The sequence below is a fragment of the Gallus gallus genome, chromosome 10, assembly GCF_016699485.2.
Source record: "Gallus gallus isolate bGalGal1 chromosome 10, bGalGal1.mat.broiler.GRCg7b, whole genome shotgun sequence".
Taxonomy (NCBI): domain Eukaryota; kingdom Metazoa; phylum Chordata; class Aves; order Galliformes; family Phasianidae; genus Gallus; species Gallus gallus.
Genome location: NC_052541.1, coordinates 19,633,639 through 19,652,852, shown reverse-complemented (window position 1 = coordinate 19,652,852; position 19,214 = coordinate 19,633,639). Strand labels below are relative to the sequence as shown.

The 19,214-nt window shown below is 40.3% G+C and overlaps 1 protein-coding gene across 1 annotated transcript in view; it reads left to right on the top strand.

Moving 5' to 3' along the window:
* Positions 1–17,524, top strand: part of UACA (uveal autoantigen with coiled-coil domains and ankyrin repeats) — a 28,598-nt gene extending 11,074 nt beyond the window's left edge. Inside the window, exons 2-19 of the mRNA XM_015292200.4 lie at positions 688–821; positions 1,239–1,327; positions 2,114–2,178; positions 3,062–3,119; positions 3,444–3,514; positions 3,612–3,718; positions 4,721–4,902; positions 5,367–5,404; positions 5,930–6,016; positions 7,111–7,218; positions 8,039–8,071; positions 8,564–8,662; positions 8,863–8,899; positions 9,735–9,784; positions 10,841–13,543; positions 13,974–14,126; positions 14,890–14,955; positions 15,671–17,524. Of these exons, the coding sequence (XP_015147686.2) occupies positions 688–821; positions 1,239–1,327; positions 2,114–2,178; positions 3,062–3,119; positions 3,444–3,514; positions 3,612–3,718; positions 4,721–4,902; positions 5,367–5,404; positions 5,930–6,016; positions 7,111–7,218; positions 8,039–8,071; positions 8,564–8,662; positions 8,863–8,899; positions 9,735–9,784; positions 10,841–13,543; positions 13,974–14,126; positions 14,890–14,955; positions 15,671–15,742 (4,152 nt within the window). The 3' untranslated portion in view covers positions 15,743–17,524. The remainder of the gene's footprint in view (positions 1–687; positions 822–1,238; positions 1,328–2,113; positions 2,179–3,061; positions 3,120–3,443; positions 3,515–3,611; positions 3,719–4,720; positions 4,903–5,366; positions 5,405–5,929; positions 6,017–7,110; positions 7,219–8,038; positions 8,072–8,563; positions 8,663–8,862; positions 8,900–9,734; positions 9,785–10,840; positions 13,544–13,973; positions 14,127–14,889; positions 14,956–15,670) is intronic.
* The last annotated feature ends 1,690 nt before the right edge of the window (positions 17,525–19,214 follow it).

Genomic DNA, 19,214 nt, shown 5'->3' with positions numbered 1-19,214 from the left:
TTTATTTAGACTATCACAACGTGAGCGTTTGACAATGAAGATGAACAAGAAACCCCCCCAGGTTTTTCTGCAGCTGGGTGAACTGACTGCCCTGGGAGAGAACCGATGCCCCTTCCCCAAAGGGTGTGAGGCCAGGAGGCAGCTCTTGAGATGAAAGGGGTCGGGGGGGGGGAGGGGGGAAGGTTAAGATGTAATAGTGGGGCATTAGGAGGAATGTTCTTGAGACAGTTAAGGAAGGACTGTGCTGTGAGTCCCACGGCTGACCGGCCTCTGCTCCAGGGGAGATAGAGTTAGACCTGGTGGTAATGAAACTGTCTGGAAATGTTGAGTTTTCCTTTAAATTTATAAGGAACTGGTGTGTGTAACTTTAGTCTTAGACCTTCTAGGTGGAACTCAGCAGGATGAGTAGTTTTACACCCGAAAATTCTCCTTTGAGGATCAGAGCGAGTTAACCAGGCTGTCCCCGAGCAGTGTGTTCAATGCTGACAGCCTGATTGAAGCGCTCTGGTATTGTGCATAAATAACCAAACAATTTAACAGATATGACTTTGATTTGTAAGCAAAAATATCTGTCTTTTTTTAATCCCTCCCCCCTGTAATGAGCTTCAGTGTTTTGCTGGAGCAGCTTTAGCTGATCAGTGCTGTACCACAAGCTCACTTGCTTTTCTAATGCTCTCTTTTGTACAGCTGAACACAGACTGGAACAAGTATGATGACAGGTTAATGAAAGCAGCTGAGAGGGGCGATGTGGAAAAGGTTTCATCGATCCTTGCCAAGAAAGGAGTCAGTCCCACTAAGCTGGATGTGGAAGGGAGGTCTGCGTAAGTAACTTCCAGTGCTCTGGTGATGGGGAAGCTAGGGGAAGTCGCTCCATTCCCACGTCTTACTGCTGCTTTGGAAACTCTTGTAAATATATGTGTATGCAACATGCTGTGTTAGTTTCTTGCCTCATCTAAACTAGCTTTACACAAGCTTTTAATGAGGAATTGAACAAAGAGGGTTATGTGGCTTCTGTGCTGCAGTGGGAGAAATGGAGCGTGGAGAAAAGGAGGAAACCACCTTGAACAGAAATCTGAACTGAGGGTGATCATGGGGATATAAATTTCTAGCAGCAAGGATGGGCTTGAAGCATGCATTTTAGCATAAATTAGTATGCAATTATTTGCTTTGGCTTTCTTGGTTAATATTACTCTTTTGTGAATAAAACAGTCGCACTTAAGCATGGCTTTTCTATTTAGATTCCATGTTGTAGCATCAAAGGGAAATCTGGACTGCTTGAACACCATCCTTATTCACGGAGTTGATATCACAGCCACTGATGCTGCAGGTATGCTTCCTCAGATGCTCAAGTGCAACTTGCTGAAGTTCTCAGCTTCATGTTTGCTTTGGAGTGGGATTAAACTGAGCTGCAGGGTAGGTCTCCCTCCTTCCTGTGGTGCTGCATGTGGTTGGCAAAAGGAAAATAAGTTTAAAAAAAGGAAAACTGTGGCTGAACCAAGAGAAAATTGGTCATGCGCTGCCATACACGTCCATGAGTGCTCCTGATGTGCAGCAGAACTTGTCTTTGGCTCACATAACAGATTTTTTTTAAAAAACACTCTTATATGGATAATTTATCTCAAAACACTGCAAGTTTCGTTATGAATTGTTGGTTGCAATTTCTCTAAAATTAAATAATGTAAAAAAAAATCCACTGTTTAGCAAGTACTGAAGTATTCAAAAGAGATGACTTAGTTTTAGCACTGTCAGAGTTGCCAAAAAAACCCCAAACCATTAAATAAAATGATATGGGTGATGATCTGAACTGTTGCTTGACCTGAAACAAGCCCAGCAGTTTAAAGGCACACACACAACTTTGTGTTTCTGTACATCTGAGGCGTGATGACCAGCAATGAGGCACATGGAATTATGTGGGCAGAAGACAGCGGTTTTAGTTCAGATGAAATAAACTGTCCTAATGACTTCAGTTACAAGCAAGTGAATTTCCTGTGGATTAATGTTATGTGATAAGTAATAGGCTTTCTGAGAAACAGCATAAGCATGTTGAATTTGTGGATGGTGTTTCTAAATGCACGTTCATAATAGATCCTGAAGTGATGTTGGTGTTTTCTAGGTAGAAACGCATTGCACCTAGCTGCCAAGTATGGACATGCTTTATGTCTGCAGAAGCTGTTGCAGGTACTGAAAAATAGAACTTGTCCGTTGTTTTGGCTTTTATTCTTTTGGTAGGGGAAGGTGCTCTTACATATAGCGGACTGAATTTTTAAGATAATCTGCTTTTCCTGGTTTAAAAACCAAACCTGACAGTCATGGAGAAAATCTCTTGGTATGAAGTAACAGGAATGGCTGGAAGTGTGGAAGTGAAGGTAATTAGCATCCTTTCACCTCTTCACAAAAGTTCAAAGTTCCTACCTTTCAAAGAAAGTGAACTTGAGCACCTTCTGAAGATCGGTGCTGCTTTTCTGAGTCAGTTTGCTTTTAGGAACAGTGATGCTGAAAGGTCTGCACAAGAGAAACTTTTGCTTTGAAAGATGGGCAGTTATGTCCAGCAGTCTTTCCTTAATGAAACAGTATTGCATGCGGATTGTTTTGGGGTGTGATGTTTTTCTTCATTTATTTTAATTTGAAATCTTTAATGAGCTTTGAACGCACCTTTGGTTTACTTGATGCATGTTTGCATGCAGACCTAATTGTACCTTTTGTGTAGAGTGACAGAGCTATCAGTGACACTGGCAGCAGAGAAGCAATGACAGATAGCACGGAGGTTCTTAGCTGTGGTGAACAAACATTTGAAAGTCTGTGAAAACTCCGTGCTGGACTGTGTGATTGCTTTGTGCAGTCTTAAATTACTTCTAGAACTTTTCAACAGTGTGTGCTCAAAGCACTGAAGTGCATGTACCCATAGCTGCTCTTTTCCTGTATGTCAGTGTGCCTGGAAACTGCAAAGGTACATCTTATCTTCATTGGTTCTGTGCTGCTTTAGTTAAAACCTCAAAACCTTTCAAGTGTTCTAAATGCAATCTGAATAGTAGTTAATAACACAAGGTATTTATTTTAACAGTATAACTGTCCAACAGAGAATGTGGATCTTCAAGGAAGAACAGCTCTTCATGATGCAGGTAAAAGATCTTGCTTTTTCTCCTAACAGCAGTATGAAATCTGAATTTAATAATGGCATGGTTCTCAGATATGCCTAATTCTCTCTTTTAAACTTAACTGCTTTATGCTGTAATGACACTTTGCCTCAGTAGTAGCAAACCTGTTAAAAGACTTAGCAGAAATGTTTAGATCTACAACCTCTTCTGATGCCTGTGAATTGACTAATACTGTCTAAAACAAGTACCACTAAGCAGTGTTGTGAAGCAGTGATGCACCCAAAGAAGTATTTGGGGTTTCATGAATACTTCAGCAGTATAACCTGCTCTTCGTTCTTCTCTTGCAAGCTATGTCAGACTGTTCCTCTAGCATACAACTCCTGTGTGACCATGGGGCTTCAGTGAATGCAAAAGATGGAGTAAGTTGTTGCTAATACCTCTGTCCTGTACAAGCCCTGCTGTATTCTTGTATGTGCTTTCTCTACATCCTTTCCCATTCCTTTCTTCCCTCTTCAGGATGGCAGGACACCACTGGTGCTGGCCACTCAGATGTGTCGTCCCACAGTTTGCCAGCTTCTTATAGACAGAGGAGCAGACGTCAATGCCAGGGACAAACAGAACAGGTAAAGCGTGTGGAGTGTTCTCAGACTGCCTGCTGACCATCCAAAGGTAGAAAGTTCTCCATTAGCTTTCAGGCTGCAGAATGAATGTTAAATAGAGGGCGGGGAACAACAAAAAAACAACAACAAAAAAAAACACCTCAACCAAAACAAAAAAACCACAACCCTCTGACCTGGGACTTAGTCCAGAAATTATGTGCCAATTCAATAATGCAAACAAACTTGACTTTTCTTATTGGTTATTCTTGCATTTAAAATGCATCTAGATAGACTTAAGTGGAAAGAATTGCATTTGGCCAGCAGAGAAAGGGCAACTGGTTGCTTTAAGAGTTTCTGTCTAGTGTTGCAACTTATACCCTTTGGGACTGATGTGTAAAGCATATCATGATGAAAGCAGTACTTTTTTCAAGTACTTGAGTCCCACTGGAGCTTCTGAGGGACTGGAAGGCCCTGAGATGTTCCTTTCTATATCTGTGGAGGAGAGGCAGGAGGGAGCATGTAACTAGCTGCTGCTTTTGCTGGATATTTCTTGGAGGACATCTTCCTGGTGGATAGTGGTGTTGGTGTCTGGTGAGAGACAGAGCGCGGGTGCTTGCATTGCATGTTCTGAAGCTGGCAAACGTTTGTTTGGGAGGCCTTGCCAGGGTTCCCAAGCACTTGTCAGAACTGTCTGAACTTCCTCTTGTGTTTGTTGTGTCTAGTGATGTTTGTATGTAAACAGAGTAAGCCAAAAATCACAAGAGTTTTCCAAGTAGCGGGGTGGTGCTCTCAAGGCAGTCAGTTGGCGCTGGGTTTTGTGAAAGTACTGCTGTCAGTGTCCTGCTTTTTACAAATATTTGTCTACTAAATGACTTTTTAATGTTTAGTTTCCTCTCTTGATAAGTGAAAGATTCCTTCACTCAGCTTTCCATGATTAGGCATAAGCGTGAGGTGATTTCTTTGAGTGCTCCTCTGGAAGCATGAGATCCCAGAGTTTCTGAATGCCATCTTTCTCCCCATCCCCAGGACGGCCCTAATGTTGGGCTGTGAATATGGCTGCAAGGACGCGGTAGAAGTTTTGCTCAAAAATGGTGCGGATGTTAGTTTGGTTGATGGCCTTGGTCATGACTGTGCTTACTATGCCAGAATTGGTGACAATATTGACATTTTGGCTTTAATAAAAGCTGCCGTTGAGGATTCCAGCAAAGGTATGGACGTGGCTGCTACTGCTTGCTGCTACTCTTTCATTTGGGTTGTGTGCACTCTCAGTGCTGTCTTTTGAACGTATCCTTCAGAGGACAGCTGCAGTTCTTTAAACAAAAAGCTGATAATCAGCCTGCATGGGAGGGTGGAGAGGAGAGGGGTTTTGTTTTCTTGTTCGTTTGTCTGTAGTAAAGCCTTTAAAGCTAATGCAGGCTGTGATGAGGTATGGGGTATTAGTACTACTGAACTGGTCTTGCAGTACTGATCATAGCTGTTCTTGAGCATTATTTATAAAGTAACTTATATTTGTGAAATGCTTTCTTTATTTTTTTAACTGAATCTGGGGAGAGGGGAACTGTTTCTTGAAGCGTCCTCCTAAGAAGGTGAAGTGGGTTTGCAAAGCATGCTTTGTGTGAATCTGAATGAAATGAGTTTTTCTTTAAATTCCTCTTTTGTGTTGTTTTTCTAGCAAGAGATACCATGAAAAGAGGGCAGCCTGAACAAAAGGTGAGGCTTACTGTGTTATCTCCTAGGGCTGCCTTATGAGGAGGTGTGGGAGGATGCATAGTGTTAGTGAAGTTTCACTCTTCTGTAACACTTATTCTTTCACTTTCCTGCCCTGTGGGGTGAAGCCCAGAATGATTTTGGGATGTTTGGGCCTGGCTTGGGGTCTGTGTTAATTTCCAGTAAATTTCTTGTTGTCTGGGGCTGAAAGTGAACTATTGCTGAATGAGGAGCAGGTTTTTGTCTCACTGGGATAACGCCTTCAAGCCTGTTGTTCCCTCAAGTAGCTTGGGGACACCTAATGTTTTTAAAAAGGTATGTGATCAGGGGGAATGAAATCAACTTGTTTTCAACTCTAATTATGTGGTGTGTGTATTTCTGTTTTAAAAAACACTTGATGTGCAAATGTGCACAGTAGTATTGCTTCCTCCCCACCCCCATCCCCCTTGGATGTTGAAATGGAACCTGGATAAATGTTGGCAGAATGCACCAGGAATATCAATTAATGCTTTAATGTTGTTGTAACAGATGAACAATATGTCACAAAAGTGGAATCGGCTGCATGCACAGGAAGAGGTGAATGTCAAGCTGTATCAGAAGGAACATAATGCTCAGGTAAACAAGAAGGGTTTCTGACTTATGTATTCCCATATGTATAATGAGCCAGGGATTAAAGACAAGATGTGACTTTAAGTACTAGCAGTTCCTTTTAGGAAGATCATACGTATATTGCTGTTTACTTAAAACTTAATTGCATGAGTGTGTGAAGTGACTATTATGCAGATAAGCTGTAAACCTTTGCAAGGATTTTTTTTGTATTAAGTACTTTTAAGACACGAGATGAGACTTGCCCTTTCCCATCTCTTAACTTTCGGTGCTTATTACTTTCACCTACAGTAAGATCATAGGGTCACAAAACAGGAAGATGCTTTAACATTCTCGAGTTGTATGCTTGTCTTTCTAAAAGTAACTTGCATCATAATTGCTCTATTAACTGGTATTAATTTTCTCATCTTCCTATTATGTCATTACAGTTTATGAAAAGGTAAATAGCACTTTAAGCTATGGGGAGCAACCCACTGAGATGCTGAGGTTTTTGTTTTGAAATCCTTTTTATTACAAAGGATAAGAATCTCTAAATGCAGCGCTTCTGTTTGCAGCTAAAGTAGTTTCCACTATTAAGAAGGTGATTATCTAACAGTGGGTCAAACAGGCTTTGTTTGGATGTAAGCACTGGGCTGATTGAAGACCTGTCATTTCCATGCACTGAATCTCTGTGCATCGCTGGGGTGATTCTTGTGGTTGCTGTTACAGAAGTCCGTTCAATTTGCTGTGTTTCGTGCCACTGAGGCCCTTTCAATACATACATTGGGTTTCAGGAACTGTTTTAATACTAATTATTGTTACATGTTAATAGACAGCTGCTTGAGTGCTTTCAGCATTGAATACAATCTTATTCTGCTTGTACTTTTGAAGCCTGTCTGTACATGAGAAAGAGTTATCTAGGGACAGAAAGCTTGGAGACCCTGAAAGTTGTGCTTATGTTAACTTCAGAATGAGGCAGAGTGAAAGTAAGGCAGCAAAATCATTGAGGCTTTTTAAGCAAGGCTTGATGTTATTAATGACTTAAAATTCTTGGTACAAACTCATTAGTTTTCCCTGTGCGAGTGTGGTGTATTTATTCTGTGTTTTGTTTGGTTTTTTTTTAGGAATTGGAGTTAGAAAATCAAGATTTGAAGGATCGAATGAGAGAAGTGCAAGAGGAGCAAAGGATGTTGCTGGATAGAATCAGTGGGCTTCAGCTGCAGTTAACTGAGGTAAAACTGAGGTCTTCACCGAGTTACTGCAAATTGCTTCTGTAGGTGTTGTTCTCACTTTCTTGTGCTGCAAAGACCTTCAGTCTGTAGTCATTCAAAATGTGAGGAGATGCTACACCTTTGTTAACTGCTCCTCATAAAGTTGAGCAATAGCATTTATAGCTATATTTCATAATGTAATAGGAACCATGAGGCATTCCTGTCTATTGTAATTCAGAAAGTAAACTTTACTTGCCATTTAAATGTAGCTGTTGTGCGTTGGTACTTATCAGAGCCATTGCTTATTTTCCATCAGTTACTCAAAGTGGAAACAGGAAAAAAAAAAGCCCAACAAACTCTCAGTTGGAAAAAAGTGGAGGGGAAAAAGGATTTTCAGTTTTGGTTCATTATCTGAATTCTAAGTTCTGTTTCTTACAAAAAGAAACCCAAAGTAGCCCTGCTGTTCCCCCTCAAAACAAACAATACCCAACTCTCCTCCTCTGCCCCTCCAAAAAATCCCTAAGAAACCGTTCTGCCTCTTCATATTCGTGTTCTAAAACCAACAACTTTTTACTGAGAAGCTCTAGTCTTCTGCTTCAGTGACATATAACAAAAAGTATTCCATTCTCCTAGTACACGTGTCAAGAGACAGTGTTCTGTCAACATTCTTACTTGTTCTTCTCTTGCTAGAGGTTAGAAGGCAAATGTGAGGTGGGCAGTGTATTGGGAGCATGTAGGATTAGAAGCTGGGGTAGACTCATCAACTAATGTACAGTGTATAAGCCCCTTAAAAACAGTATTGAAAAATGATTTGTGGGGGGATTTTCTGTTATTTTTGCAGGAACAAATGTTTGCAGATGATCTTGAAAATGAGGTATGATATATCACCTTACAGTGTAATAGAGCTATGAAATAGGGGAGATGGCTACTGAATTTAAGAGGTGGTATTTAAAGCTATGGAGGAAAGGAAAGCTATGTATAAATGTCGAATGAAGTATCTACTGATACGTATTCAGTTCATAGAGCTGTATGGTATTTGTATTGCTACAAATAAATGTAATTGCTATTTCACCTTAAAAGCAGTCTTAGTTTTATAAGCATCTGTTGAAGTAGTGACTTTCATTTATTTGCACTGCATTAAAGAAACTACTGCATGTGATTTTAGTACCTATCTCCTTGACTACTTCGAGGCTGTTCTTGTAGAGATGTAGTTTTGTAGAAGAATTTTAGCTCAGAGAATTTAGGTGTTCTCTCAGTACTGATTTTTGGTTGAAGTTCTCTTTTAACCACTTTTAAAAGCTGCTGATCTTATGAATCTGGCCATCCTTGTGGCTTTGGCTATTTGGCACTTTCTGTTCTCTTCCAGAAAGATGAGTTGAAGAAAATCCTGACTACGAAGGAAAAACAGCAGGAAGAAAGCTTAAGGACTATTGAAGCTCTGAAAGCTAAACTCAAATATTATGAAGTATGTTAACTGATTTGAAATGCCATACAACAATGGGTATTTACTATCGTCAATACTTAATCTTTTTACTTATTGAAAGTCTTGAGTTTTATCTCACTTAGTTTTCTGCCTTTTAATCTCTAGCTTAAATGTGATTTAAAAACTCACTGTGAACTTTCAGCTTTTATTTTTTTTTTATATTTTCTGTTGTTTGCTTGTAGGTTGACTTGGTGGGATCTGGAAGTAACTTCAGTAACAGTAAGTGTTGTATTTAACTCCTAAAGCTTGCCGTGCAGTGTTAAAGAACAGCTTTGCTTTTCCTCTTTTTTGTCCTTGCTATAGACAAACGTGTCTGTCCACACTTCCTACCTCATAATACAGATAGCTGGGTGCTTGAACACATTGATAAGACTCACCTGTGACTGTTTTGTGAAATCTGGGATGTCTGCTAATGATGTGAAAAATAAACTAAGCGAGATCTCTGCTTCAAGAGAGTCCTTCTGTTCTTCTTATCTTAAACACCACAAATTCTTGCCTGTCCGTGCATTCCTCCTGCTGGACGAGGCATCCATGGTCATCACGAGGGCTTCAACACAGGGAAATTTGAAGTAACTTTAAGCACAGTACCTCAAATTACACTTCTGTTAAAAATGATTCAATTTCCAGAAACTGGAATCTTTCACGTCCAACTTGGTTGCAGTCCTGTCTTGCATTTGCTTAGCTTAAAATATCACTGAATCTGTTGTGAACCGCAGAAAGAGCTGTTTGGCTGCCTGGAAGGTTTATCTGGAGTGCAAAGGGATACTTTTCCCTGTTATATTCTTTTCACAGGTAATTCAAGGCAGCCTTCATGGCTCTCTTGCAAAACAGCAGTCAGCCTGGGCTGGCAGGGGTGTCTTCCCTCTGTAGGAGTTTGTCCAGGCTTCCTGCCTTACTTAATTTAAGGGGTGTTGTTTTAATACCAGATACTTAAACACCAACCTGCAACATAGCACTGTCCCATTAAAAAGAATAAAATTAGGATGGGAAAACATAGTTGTTGGGATTTGTGTAACTGTTTCTCAACTAAATGCTATTTGCTTTGAATATCTAGGAAAAGAAGATTTACTTAAGCAAGGTCAAGTGTTTGCTGTGGAATCACAGGTAATACATATTTTACTACTAGAATTCAGAGATGATTATTCTTAGGAAAGCAAAATACTCTTATAAATGTGCACATATTAAACTGTTTCTGTAATACTAGCCTTGCCGTGTTTTTAACTGTTGGTGCCCTCTAGGGTTGTGTATGTGACATAGCTGTAAATGCTGCAAAGGCATCAGTGCTGAATGCTCTGTAATGGGCACTCTTAAAAAGGAGTCCAACAGAAGCCTGGGGCAGCAGTCATAGTGCACAGTGCAGTTGTTCTTCATCTCCTTAACCTTTTTCCTGATTAAAATTCAGTTAAAATTTAGCCTATTTTCCTGCCAGCTGAATAATAATTTCCTGCTGATTTTGTTTGCTGATAGCTAGCTACCTTCACAAATTGACCAAGAAAGAAAAAAAAAAAACCTAACAAAATTCAAACCTTATCCCAAGCCAGAATTAAGTGGCTTTAAGCTGATCAGGTCTGGAAGTGACCTGAAAGTAGTAAGTGCTTGGAACGTGACCACGTCAGTGCTATGGAATAGCCATAATGGCTGGCAGCAAAGTGAAGGTTGGTATGGGAGAAAACCTAGCAAAACAGCAAAGCTGCTTACTTTATGATAACCTTTTTTGTATTCTTTATTGGACAGTAAATAAAGTGACTGTTCTCTTCAGTCACTGTGGAGAGAAGGTCCTGTTAATCATGGTGTACTCAGTCTGTTCCAATGCCTTTGACCAATATTTTCACATGCTTGAAAGCAGGGACACTTATAGTAAATTTGAATATCTTTGAGCAGATATGATTAAATGTGAGTAATGATGGAAGATAGAACACAGGTGCAGTACGTTCATTTTAACATCAGTGGGGTCTGACTTGTAAACTAACTAGAAGTATAATCAGACATAATATGAGCAAGTACGGATCAGTGTATTTCTTAAAAAACACTACAAAAAAACTCAGAAAATGTTATGCTCATTAGCATAGATTTAATGTTGTTATGAATATAGCAATGCATGTGGATAAAACTTGTCAAACTTGTAAGCATGCATCCACTTTCATGCCAATTTATCTTCAGTCTAGGTCTATGCTGAGACCCCTGGAGCTGTCCCTGCCTCACCAGTCACCCAACTCAGAAAGAGAAACGTTAAAGAAAGAACTTGACAATGTGAGGACTTGCTATGGTGCAGCAAAAGAAGAAATAAGCAAATTGCAGAGAGAACTGTCTCACAAGGTATCTGAATGTAAAGCTTTGGCATCAGAGTGCGAAAGAACCAAGGAAGAATCTGATGGACAGATAAAACAATTGGAAGATGCTTTAAAAGATGTGCAGAAGAGGATGTTTGAGTCAGAAGGCAAAGTTAAGCAAATGCAGACCCACTTTCTTGCTCTGAAAGATCACCTGACTAATGAAGCTGCTTCAGGAAACAGTAAGCTAACAGAGGAGCTGAAGGATCAGTTGAAAGAAATGAAAACAAAGTATGAAGGAGCCTCTGCTGAAGTGGGTAAGCTGAGGAACCAGATTAAGCAGAACGAATTGCTAGTGGCAGAATTTAAGAGAGATGAAGGAAGGCTGGTGGAAGAAAATAAAAGGTTGCAGAAGGAACTTGTGAAGTTGGAGATGGAGCGAGATAAAAGGGAAAGAAGTGTCATGGAGTTAGAAGGGCAGCTCAAAGAAACAGCAGCAAAGTTAGCACGCTCTGTAACTTCAGAGAAATTTGAAAACATGAAGAGCTCGCTGTCAAATGAAGTGAATGAGAAAGCAAGGAAGTTAGCAGAGATTGAGGGAGAGTCTGAAAAGCTGCAGGCAGAGATCTGGGCTTTAAAAAGGGAATGTGATAGTCAGAAGGCTAAACTTGCTCAGCACGTAAAGCCAGAGGATCATGAGCAAATGAGGAGTGGCTTTGAGCAAAAACATGAGGAGCTGGAGGGAAGAATTTCGGAGTTGTCACAGAAGAATCAGACTCTGCAGAAGGAACTGGAAAGATTTCAGACTGATAACAAGATGCTGAAGCAACAACTCCAGGTATTAAAAACTGAAATTAAAAGCCAGAACGTGCCTTTGAAAATTCACGAAGAACTGAAAAAAACAAGTGATGTGACTGTTGGTGATCTGACCAAAAAGCTTTTGGAAATAACAAGGAAATACAATGAAAGCCAAGCAGAAGCTGAGCGTTTGCTGGCAGAGAAGAACAGCTTAAGTGAGCAGGTGAGCCACTTGCAGGCTGTGTACCTGTCTCCGGAGCAACACAAGGAAGAAATGGAAGCTTTAAAATCTAATGGCATTGAGCTTGAAAAGCAGCTTGCCGAGCTTCAGAGAAAATACGATGATGAGCAAGAAAAAATGTGCAAACTTGTCTCTGAAAACACGGCCATAAGAGAGTCAGTGAAGGATCAGTACGTTTTGGCTGCAACGCATGAAGAGATTAAAACTGCCTTGAATAATGCACTAGAAAAGAGTAATAAGGAGTTGTCAGATCTGAAGGAAAAGAACGAAGAGAGAAAGCAAGAGTTTATGAGAGTAGATAAAGAAAATGGGGCTTTGAAGGATAAGGTGAAACTTCTACAGAACCAATTACAAACCCAATGTGTGAGTTTAAAAGAGCATGATGCTAAAGTGACTGCTTTGAATAACAGCGTGCGAGAGCTTCAGGAAAACAATGCTGCAATTACTGCTGAGTATAAGAGGAGTCAAGAAGAGATTTTGCAGTTACACGGAGAAATTGAAGCCCAGAAGAAGGAACTCGACACAATTCAAGAATGCATTAAGTCAAAATATGCCCCAGTTGCCTCCTTTGAAGACAGAGAGCAAAGCTTTGAAGCCACGGTGAAGGAATTGAAAGCACAGTTGCAGGAACAGATGCGGAAGTGCGAAGAAAGTGAGGAGGAAAGAAGGAAGTGCAAGGAGGAGAATGGAAAGCTCAAAAAAGGCATCGTGTCCATTCAGAATGACTTGCAGCAAAACTATGTCCTTGCTGAGAAATGCCATGAAATGGAAAAGATGTTTGCAAGCAAAATGGAGGAGCTGAACAAGCAATTGAGAGAGATGCTGCAGAAATATACAGGCAAAAAAGATGAGAAAGATGAGCTGAAGGAGAGCGCCAAGCAGGGTGTAGCTGTGCAGGCTCCTGTGGGCAGTCAGCATCTGTCTGTGGAGCAGATTGATGTGTTGAGGAGCGCTCTTGGGCACACTATAGAGGATCTAAAGGAGGCTCTCAGAACTAAGAAGGAATGTTACGATAAAGAGACACTGAGAGTAGGAGAACTGCAGCAGGAATTGCTGGATCTGAAGAAGTCTTCGGTACCTTTGGTAGAGTATACGCAAATGAAAGAAATGCTGGAACAAGAAATCCTAGCAACCAAAAACAGTTTGAAAGAGAAGGAAGGAGAAAGCCAAGTTAAAAGTGAGGAAATCTTGAAGTTGCAGGCTGAGATTCAGCGTAATCAGCAAGCTCTGACAGACCTGGAGAGCAAAGAAGTGGTTGACTTATCAGAGTACAACTCCATGAAAAGTGCTCTGGAGGCCCAAATTAATACCATGGCTGAAAACTTGTCCAGTGTAAATAAGAAGTATGAGGAGGCATGCGAGGAGGCCTTGCAAGCAAAGAAGAGCGAGCGCTCTTTGCAAGATGAAAAGGAACTGCTCCAGTTACGGAGCTGCAGTATTGAGCAAGAGATTAAGGACCAGAAAGAGAGGTGTGATAAATCACTGACTACAATTATTGACTTGCAGAAAAGAATACAGGAGTCTGCAAAGCAGGTGGAAGCCAAGGATAACAAGGTAGGCTGTCAGGTACTTAATGGGCCAAGCCTCTTCAGTGCCAGTAGCAGTGAGCTCTGTCAGATGTAGCTGCTTGGCCGTCCAAGAGTGGCTTTGTGTGCTGGGCGTTGGTACCCAGGGCTGACCCAAACCCATGAGCAGAAGGCCTAGGTTTCTGTGATGTTATGCTCAGTTTTTCTAATTCCTCATTGGTTTTGGGTACTGATGAGGTGGTAAGCTCTATAACTTCCGTCCTGCATTCCATGCTCTTGGTGTATGAACTCATTCTTCCATTGGTTATTGGTCACCTGAGAGTGTTTATAGCTATCTTTTAAATACAGAAAGTATTCTTGCCTTGGTTTCATGTATTGTTATTGGGGAAAAAATAAGTTAGTGTGCCACTTTTTCAGGAAGTGAGGCCTCCTTAAATGAGTTTGTGCTTCTTTTAAAGATAACAGAGCTGCTTAATGATGTGGAACGATTAAAACAAGCTCTTAATGGCTTGTCTCAGCTTACGTACACCAGTGGGATTCCTGCGAAGAGGCAGAACCAGCAGGTAGAAATGCTCCAGAACCAAGTAAAAACACTGCAACAACAGCTAGCTGTAAGTAATTATGCAAGGTGTTGTCTGAAATGCAATAACATTGCTTGTGGTGATTCTGTATAGAAGGAAATGCGTGTATGGTCAGTAGAACACTGGGGCTGATTGTGAGCTCAGGCTTTGTGGAGAAGTAGGGGTATTCATAAGTATGCTTTTCTTCTTTCTCTGACAGATTGCTTCTGTCTGTAAACCTGTCTGCTTGCTTCTGTGCTCAAGAGTTGCAGTGTTAAGAACACTTCCAGATGAAACAAGAAATATACAGCTGTAGTTCATGCTCACGTGCAAGTTCCACATTAGTATTTTGTAGGAAAAAGACCAACCATGTGTTTTCTCACTCTAAAAGGAAGTGAGGTGGTCCTTTATTAATGGATTTGGTAAACTTTGTGTTCCTTTGTCTGCACACATTGAGAAGTGTGTTGCTTATCATTAAGAGCTAACAGTAAAGGGGAGCACTTCACAGTAAGTGCTGTGATTTTTTTTTTGTACACACACATGCATGTCAGTGCCTTCTATGGCTTAATGAAGCTGACAGCTAAAGCTGTGTGAGCAAAGTTAGGTATCAGTAAATCTGTACAGAACTAGAATGTAAGGTGAAAAATTGACTCTCCTTTCTTGATTAATGGAATGCATATAGCTAAATTTAACCTTGAAATTTTGCTTTGACTAGTATTTATCAACTAGTGCACAGAACCAAATCCACAAACTTGGAATTAGATAAGAATAGATGTTAATTTGACTTCATCTCTTCTTGTCTTCCTTTTTACAGGATGCTAAAAGGCAGCATCAAGAGGTAGTCTCAGTTTATCGGACACATCTTCTTAGTGCTGTACAGGTATGATAGCCCCAAGTGCAGAAGTTTTGTTGTGCCATCTGAATTTATAGATTCTGAAGCTATTTCTGGCTGTCATATTGGAAGATCTTAAGTAAACGATGCTAATTTCAAGTTTGTTGTCATGTTCAGAGTTTAGTTTAGAATTGAACGATCCAGGAAAAGAAAAACAGTACCACGGCAGTCTTATGGTGCTGCCCTCTTAGCATTTGTCTCCAATGTGACTATATGTACCCCTACCTGCTCTGAGGTGATGGTGTTGGGTGATGTGGATGTATTCTGCATTATCCCAGGTAATTGCTGGAGGAAGTCACGTTAAAGCTGGAAAATTGAATGCAGGGCTGTTGAGTGCTTCTCACTGAACAAAGAACTGAGCAACTAATTTCAGTATCTGAAGCCGCAATACATAAACACATAAAAGTAGGACTGCTACAAGAGCAAGCTGTGGCATCCAGAGAACAAGAACTATATATATATATTTTTTTGCCCAAACATATTTTCATATGATATGCTGCTGTGTTGGGCAGACTGTTCTTTCTCTCGTGAGAAAACTGTATCAGGATTCTTAAAGGATTTCAGAGTTGTCCAGAGTGGTGGAAATACAACGAGTTGTGACTAATGAGCAATTTTGAAGGCCCTCCTAATGTTGTCTGTGTATAATTGATGTTTTATGAGGCTTGTTTATTTTTCTTTGTAACCAAGTGTTTGCTTGCTCTAGGGTCACATGGATGAAGATGTCCAAGCTGCTTTACTACAGATCATTCAAATGAGACAGGGACTTGTTTGCTGACATGCTTAGTGCCATTGCTCTTGAAGGCTGCTGCAGCTTGTAGGAGTGCTGTGATTATGGTAGTGATAACCTTTGTGAGTTTTATATTGTGTTGATATTATGGCTGTAATTGGAATTCTTGAAAGTGACCCCATGTATGAAACAGCTTACAAAGCCAAAATGTTTTCTTCCAAAGCAGTAAAGTAGAGCTACTAAGTCTCAGGTCTGACACTCCTTTCAATAGATTCATAAAAGATGTAGAACATACTTTAAAGTTGGCCTACAAGCTGACTGTCAAAATGATGACATGGTAGTTAAATAATTGTATGTCTGATTGACCTCCTCTTAAAACAAGTCCTGTTCCCAGAAACTCTATCCTCTAACTTGAACTCTCACGGTATGGTTGAAAATAAACGGTGTTCAAATGAGCTTGGGTAAGTATTGTAGCTGTATGACTCTTAATCAAAAGAGTGGGTATTTTGTTTGTAACTGGAGCTGATTGTGACTATTACAACATGCTTAGCAAGTCAGCTGCAGAGCTAGATGGAAGGTATTTAGGTATGTGCTGTAACTTGGCTGGCCAAGTTATAGGCTTTGTTTAAGTAAATTTTAAGATGTAGTGTCTTTTGCTTTTTTTATAAGACTTAAATGTTGGGTTTTCCATCAAAACACTAACCTTTGTGCCCTGCCCAAGAGACCTCTAATGAATTCTTTGTGATACTGATAACTGTAGGCTGAAGTGTAGGACTGGAATGTCATGGTTTGTAGAGCAACGTTCGTTTTTAAACGCGATAGTTCTACTAGAACATAATTTCATTCTCCATTAGGTATAATATGGGTACAGACCAAGCAGCCCAGCAAGCTGTACGTGAGATAACTCAATTACTGGATTTTCAAACACTATTTCATGAAAGTTTAAGGTATTTTCCTCTTAACTGTAAATTATGTACTATAATCTGATAATTTATGGGGAAAGATGCAAATAGTGTGATGAATGAATGAAATGAGAGGTTTTATTTGCTTGGAATTTACCTGTTAAAGCAAGGTTTCATTTTTTTTTTTAACTGAAGGATGATATTTCCTTAGGTAGGTTTTGTAACAAAACACAAAATTTGGGGCTACCTGAAGTAATTCAAAAATGAGCCTAATAATGTGTGCTGGTGTTCTAATAGTACAGGCTGAAAGTGCTCTCAGTGGCCCTGTTAACTTCATGCTACTCAGCTGAAAGCACTTGTTTATAACTAGCAAATAAGAACCTGACAGCCTGAAGCAGAGAAGACAAAGCTGCCTTCTCTGAAAAACAAAGAGTGTAGTTTAGAGTGCTGAGTTCTCTGCTTTACGTTAATTGGGCTTCCCGACGAGCTCCATCTCCTTGGCTTAGGTCTTCGTTTTCAGTGATGTTATGTTTGTTTCCTTCTGTGTCCCTTTTTGGGCAGGGTCACGTAGAGTCGAAGAGACAACTGCCACATGGAGGATACGTAAAGCGATGAATGTGCAGGGCAGTTATATTACATAAATATACTTAATATATTTACTAAATGTGTCTGTAGTACAACAGATCTACTGCTGCTTTCCTTTAATTTCTTAGAGGACTATTCCAGAAAGCATCTCAGAATATACACATTACTTTTTAGCCAAATTCTTTTGATTGCATTACTTGAAACTCTTATTAGAGAGAAATTGACTGTTTTGATATACTAACTCTGGCATATTTTGATATTGTATGTTTCCTTATTGAGGGAGTTCTATGTATGTTTTTCTAAATTTCTCCTATATTACATTAATAAAATGTTTTCTTCTTTTTATTGTAGTGATCAATTCTGTAAAAGGTAAAGCAGTGGAAATGATTTGTCAAAATAGTCTGGGTTGTGGAGGTATTGAACTCGATTGAATGCTCCTGAATCCCAAGTAACGCATCTGTTTTTCAGATGTCTGTTTGGGTATTTTTTTCCATGTATTTTCAGAGTTCTTGTGTCCTCAGTGTTAATAATTGTCTCGGCATTCCTACAGATGTTCTTTGGCTTGGTGTAGAATTCTAGTAGCTTCTTGTCACGGTTTTATTCAGGACAGGTCATCACCTGAGCACAGGACCTAAGAAACCTGAGTGCTTGAGTGCCACTGCTCGCTGCGTGCCATGAGTTTCAGAGCCCTCTGTTCCTTTTGCACCCCATCTGATCAGCTGGAGTTCAGTGCTTATGTATTGATGGATGGTGGTGTTGCTGTTGGTCTTTGCCTTGCTTCCTGCAGCAGCACTTCTGCTATTCCACAACCCAAAGAGCTAGTGGGGCTGAAATTGTGCTCCTTCTGTGTGACAGCTCAGATGCACGTCAAGGGGCTTTCCTCTGGAGGAGTGGTACCAGAGCTTGTGGCAGTAGGCAGGTGTGGAGCTGCACTTGGATGCACTGTTTACCTGCGTCCTCTGGGGAGGAGGGAATGCAAGATGATGAAGAATGACCTAGAAATGAGAAGCTAACTCGGTTTCCTTGGGAGCAGTGTAAGTCAATGCAGTGTGTATTATCAGAACGTGCTAGCTCAGACTTTCTTGTTACCTTGGCATTGGTGATGCTATAAAATCATAGCATGTTAGGAACTAAGAAACTAAGCTTCGTGTTTGGGGGTTTAACAGGTGTAGGTTACTTAAATACTGGACAAACATGTAGGCTCAAACTGAACGAACACATCTCTTTGCAATGCTATGTGAGGTTTTTTGGTTCAATCGAATCATGAAGGTGAACGTAAAATCCAGGCTGTGTCTGCTTGTCAGCAAAGTTCCCATGGCTGTGACAATCCATGTGTTTGGGATAATCAGGCATGAGGTGTCACCTGTGCAGTACAGGCAGCTTTCCATTTCACGTGTTCACGGACGAACGTTGTTGATAAATGAAAGGGAGAAAATGAGAGGTCACAAAAATGTCAGATGCAAATGAAAGGCATTAAAGAGGTTTGAGGGATACTTGGCGAGAGAGATAGCGATCTGTTACATGGAAGGGGAGGCAGCGGTACAAGCAGCTTATAATTGATTGCTGGCAGAATGTTGCTGTTACGTAGCAGCCCTTTTTAAAGTGGGTAAATGACTTCTGAGTAGCTGACTTGGAAATATGTCTGAATCCTGGAAAGCTTGTGGAGATTACTGCGTGCTTAATCTAATGCGTGTATTGCTCTGCCAACTCAGAAAATTAACTTTAAAAAGAAAAACACACATATAATTCAATCACAGCTATTAGATCAGATGGATTTTACATTAAGTGAAAAAGATGTTGAGCATTTAAAGCATATTAAATTGAAGCTTTACTGTTGGACTTGGCTTTCAAGCCAGCACTCTGCTGTGAAGAGTATTTACTTCTGTGTTTACAGAGTATCTTGGATGATGGGAAAGGAATACGTTGTGAAGGAAAATAGGACACGAAAATGATTTTCATCATTTAGTGAGTAGTTTTCTTAATAGTTTTGCACTTCATTAAGTGTTGGCTCTTATTTGCTTATATGCTTTTAG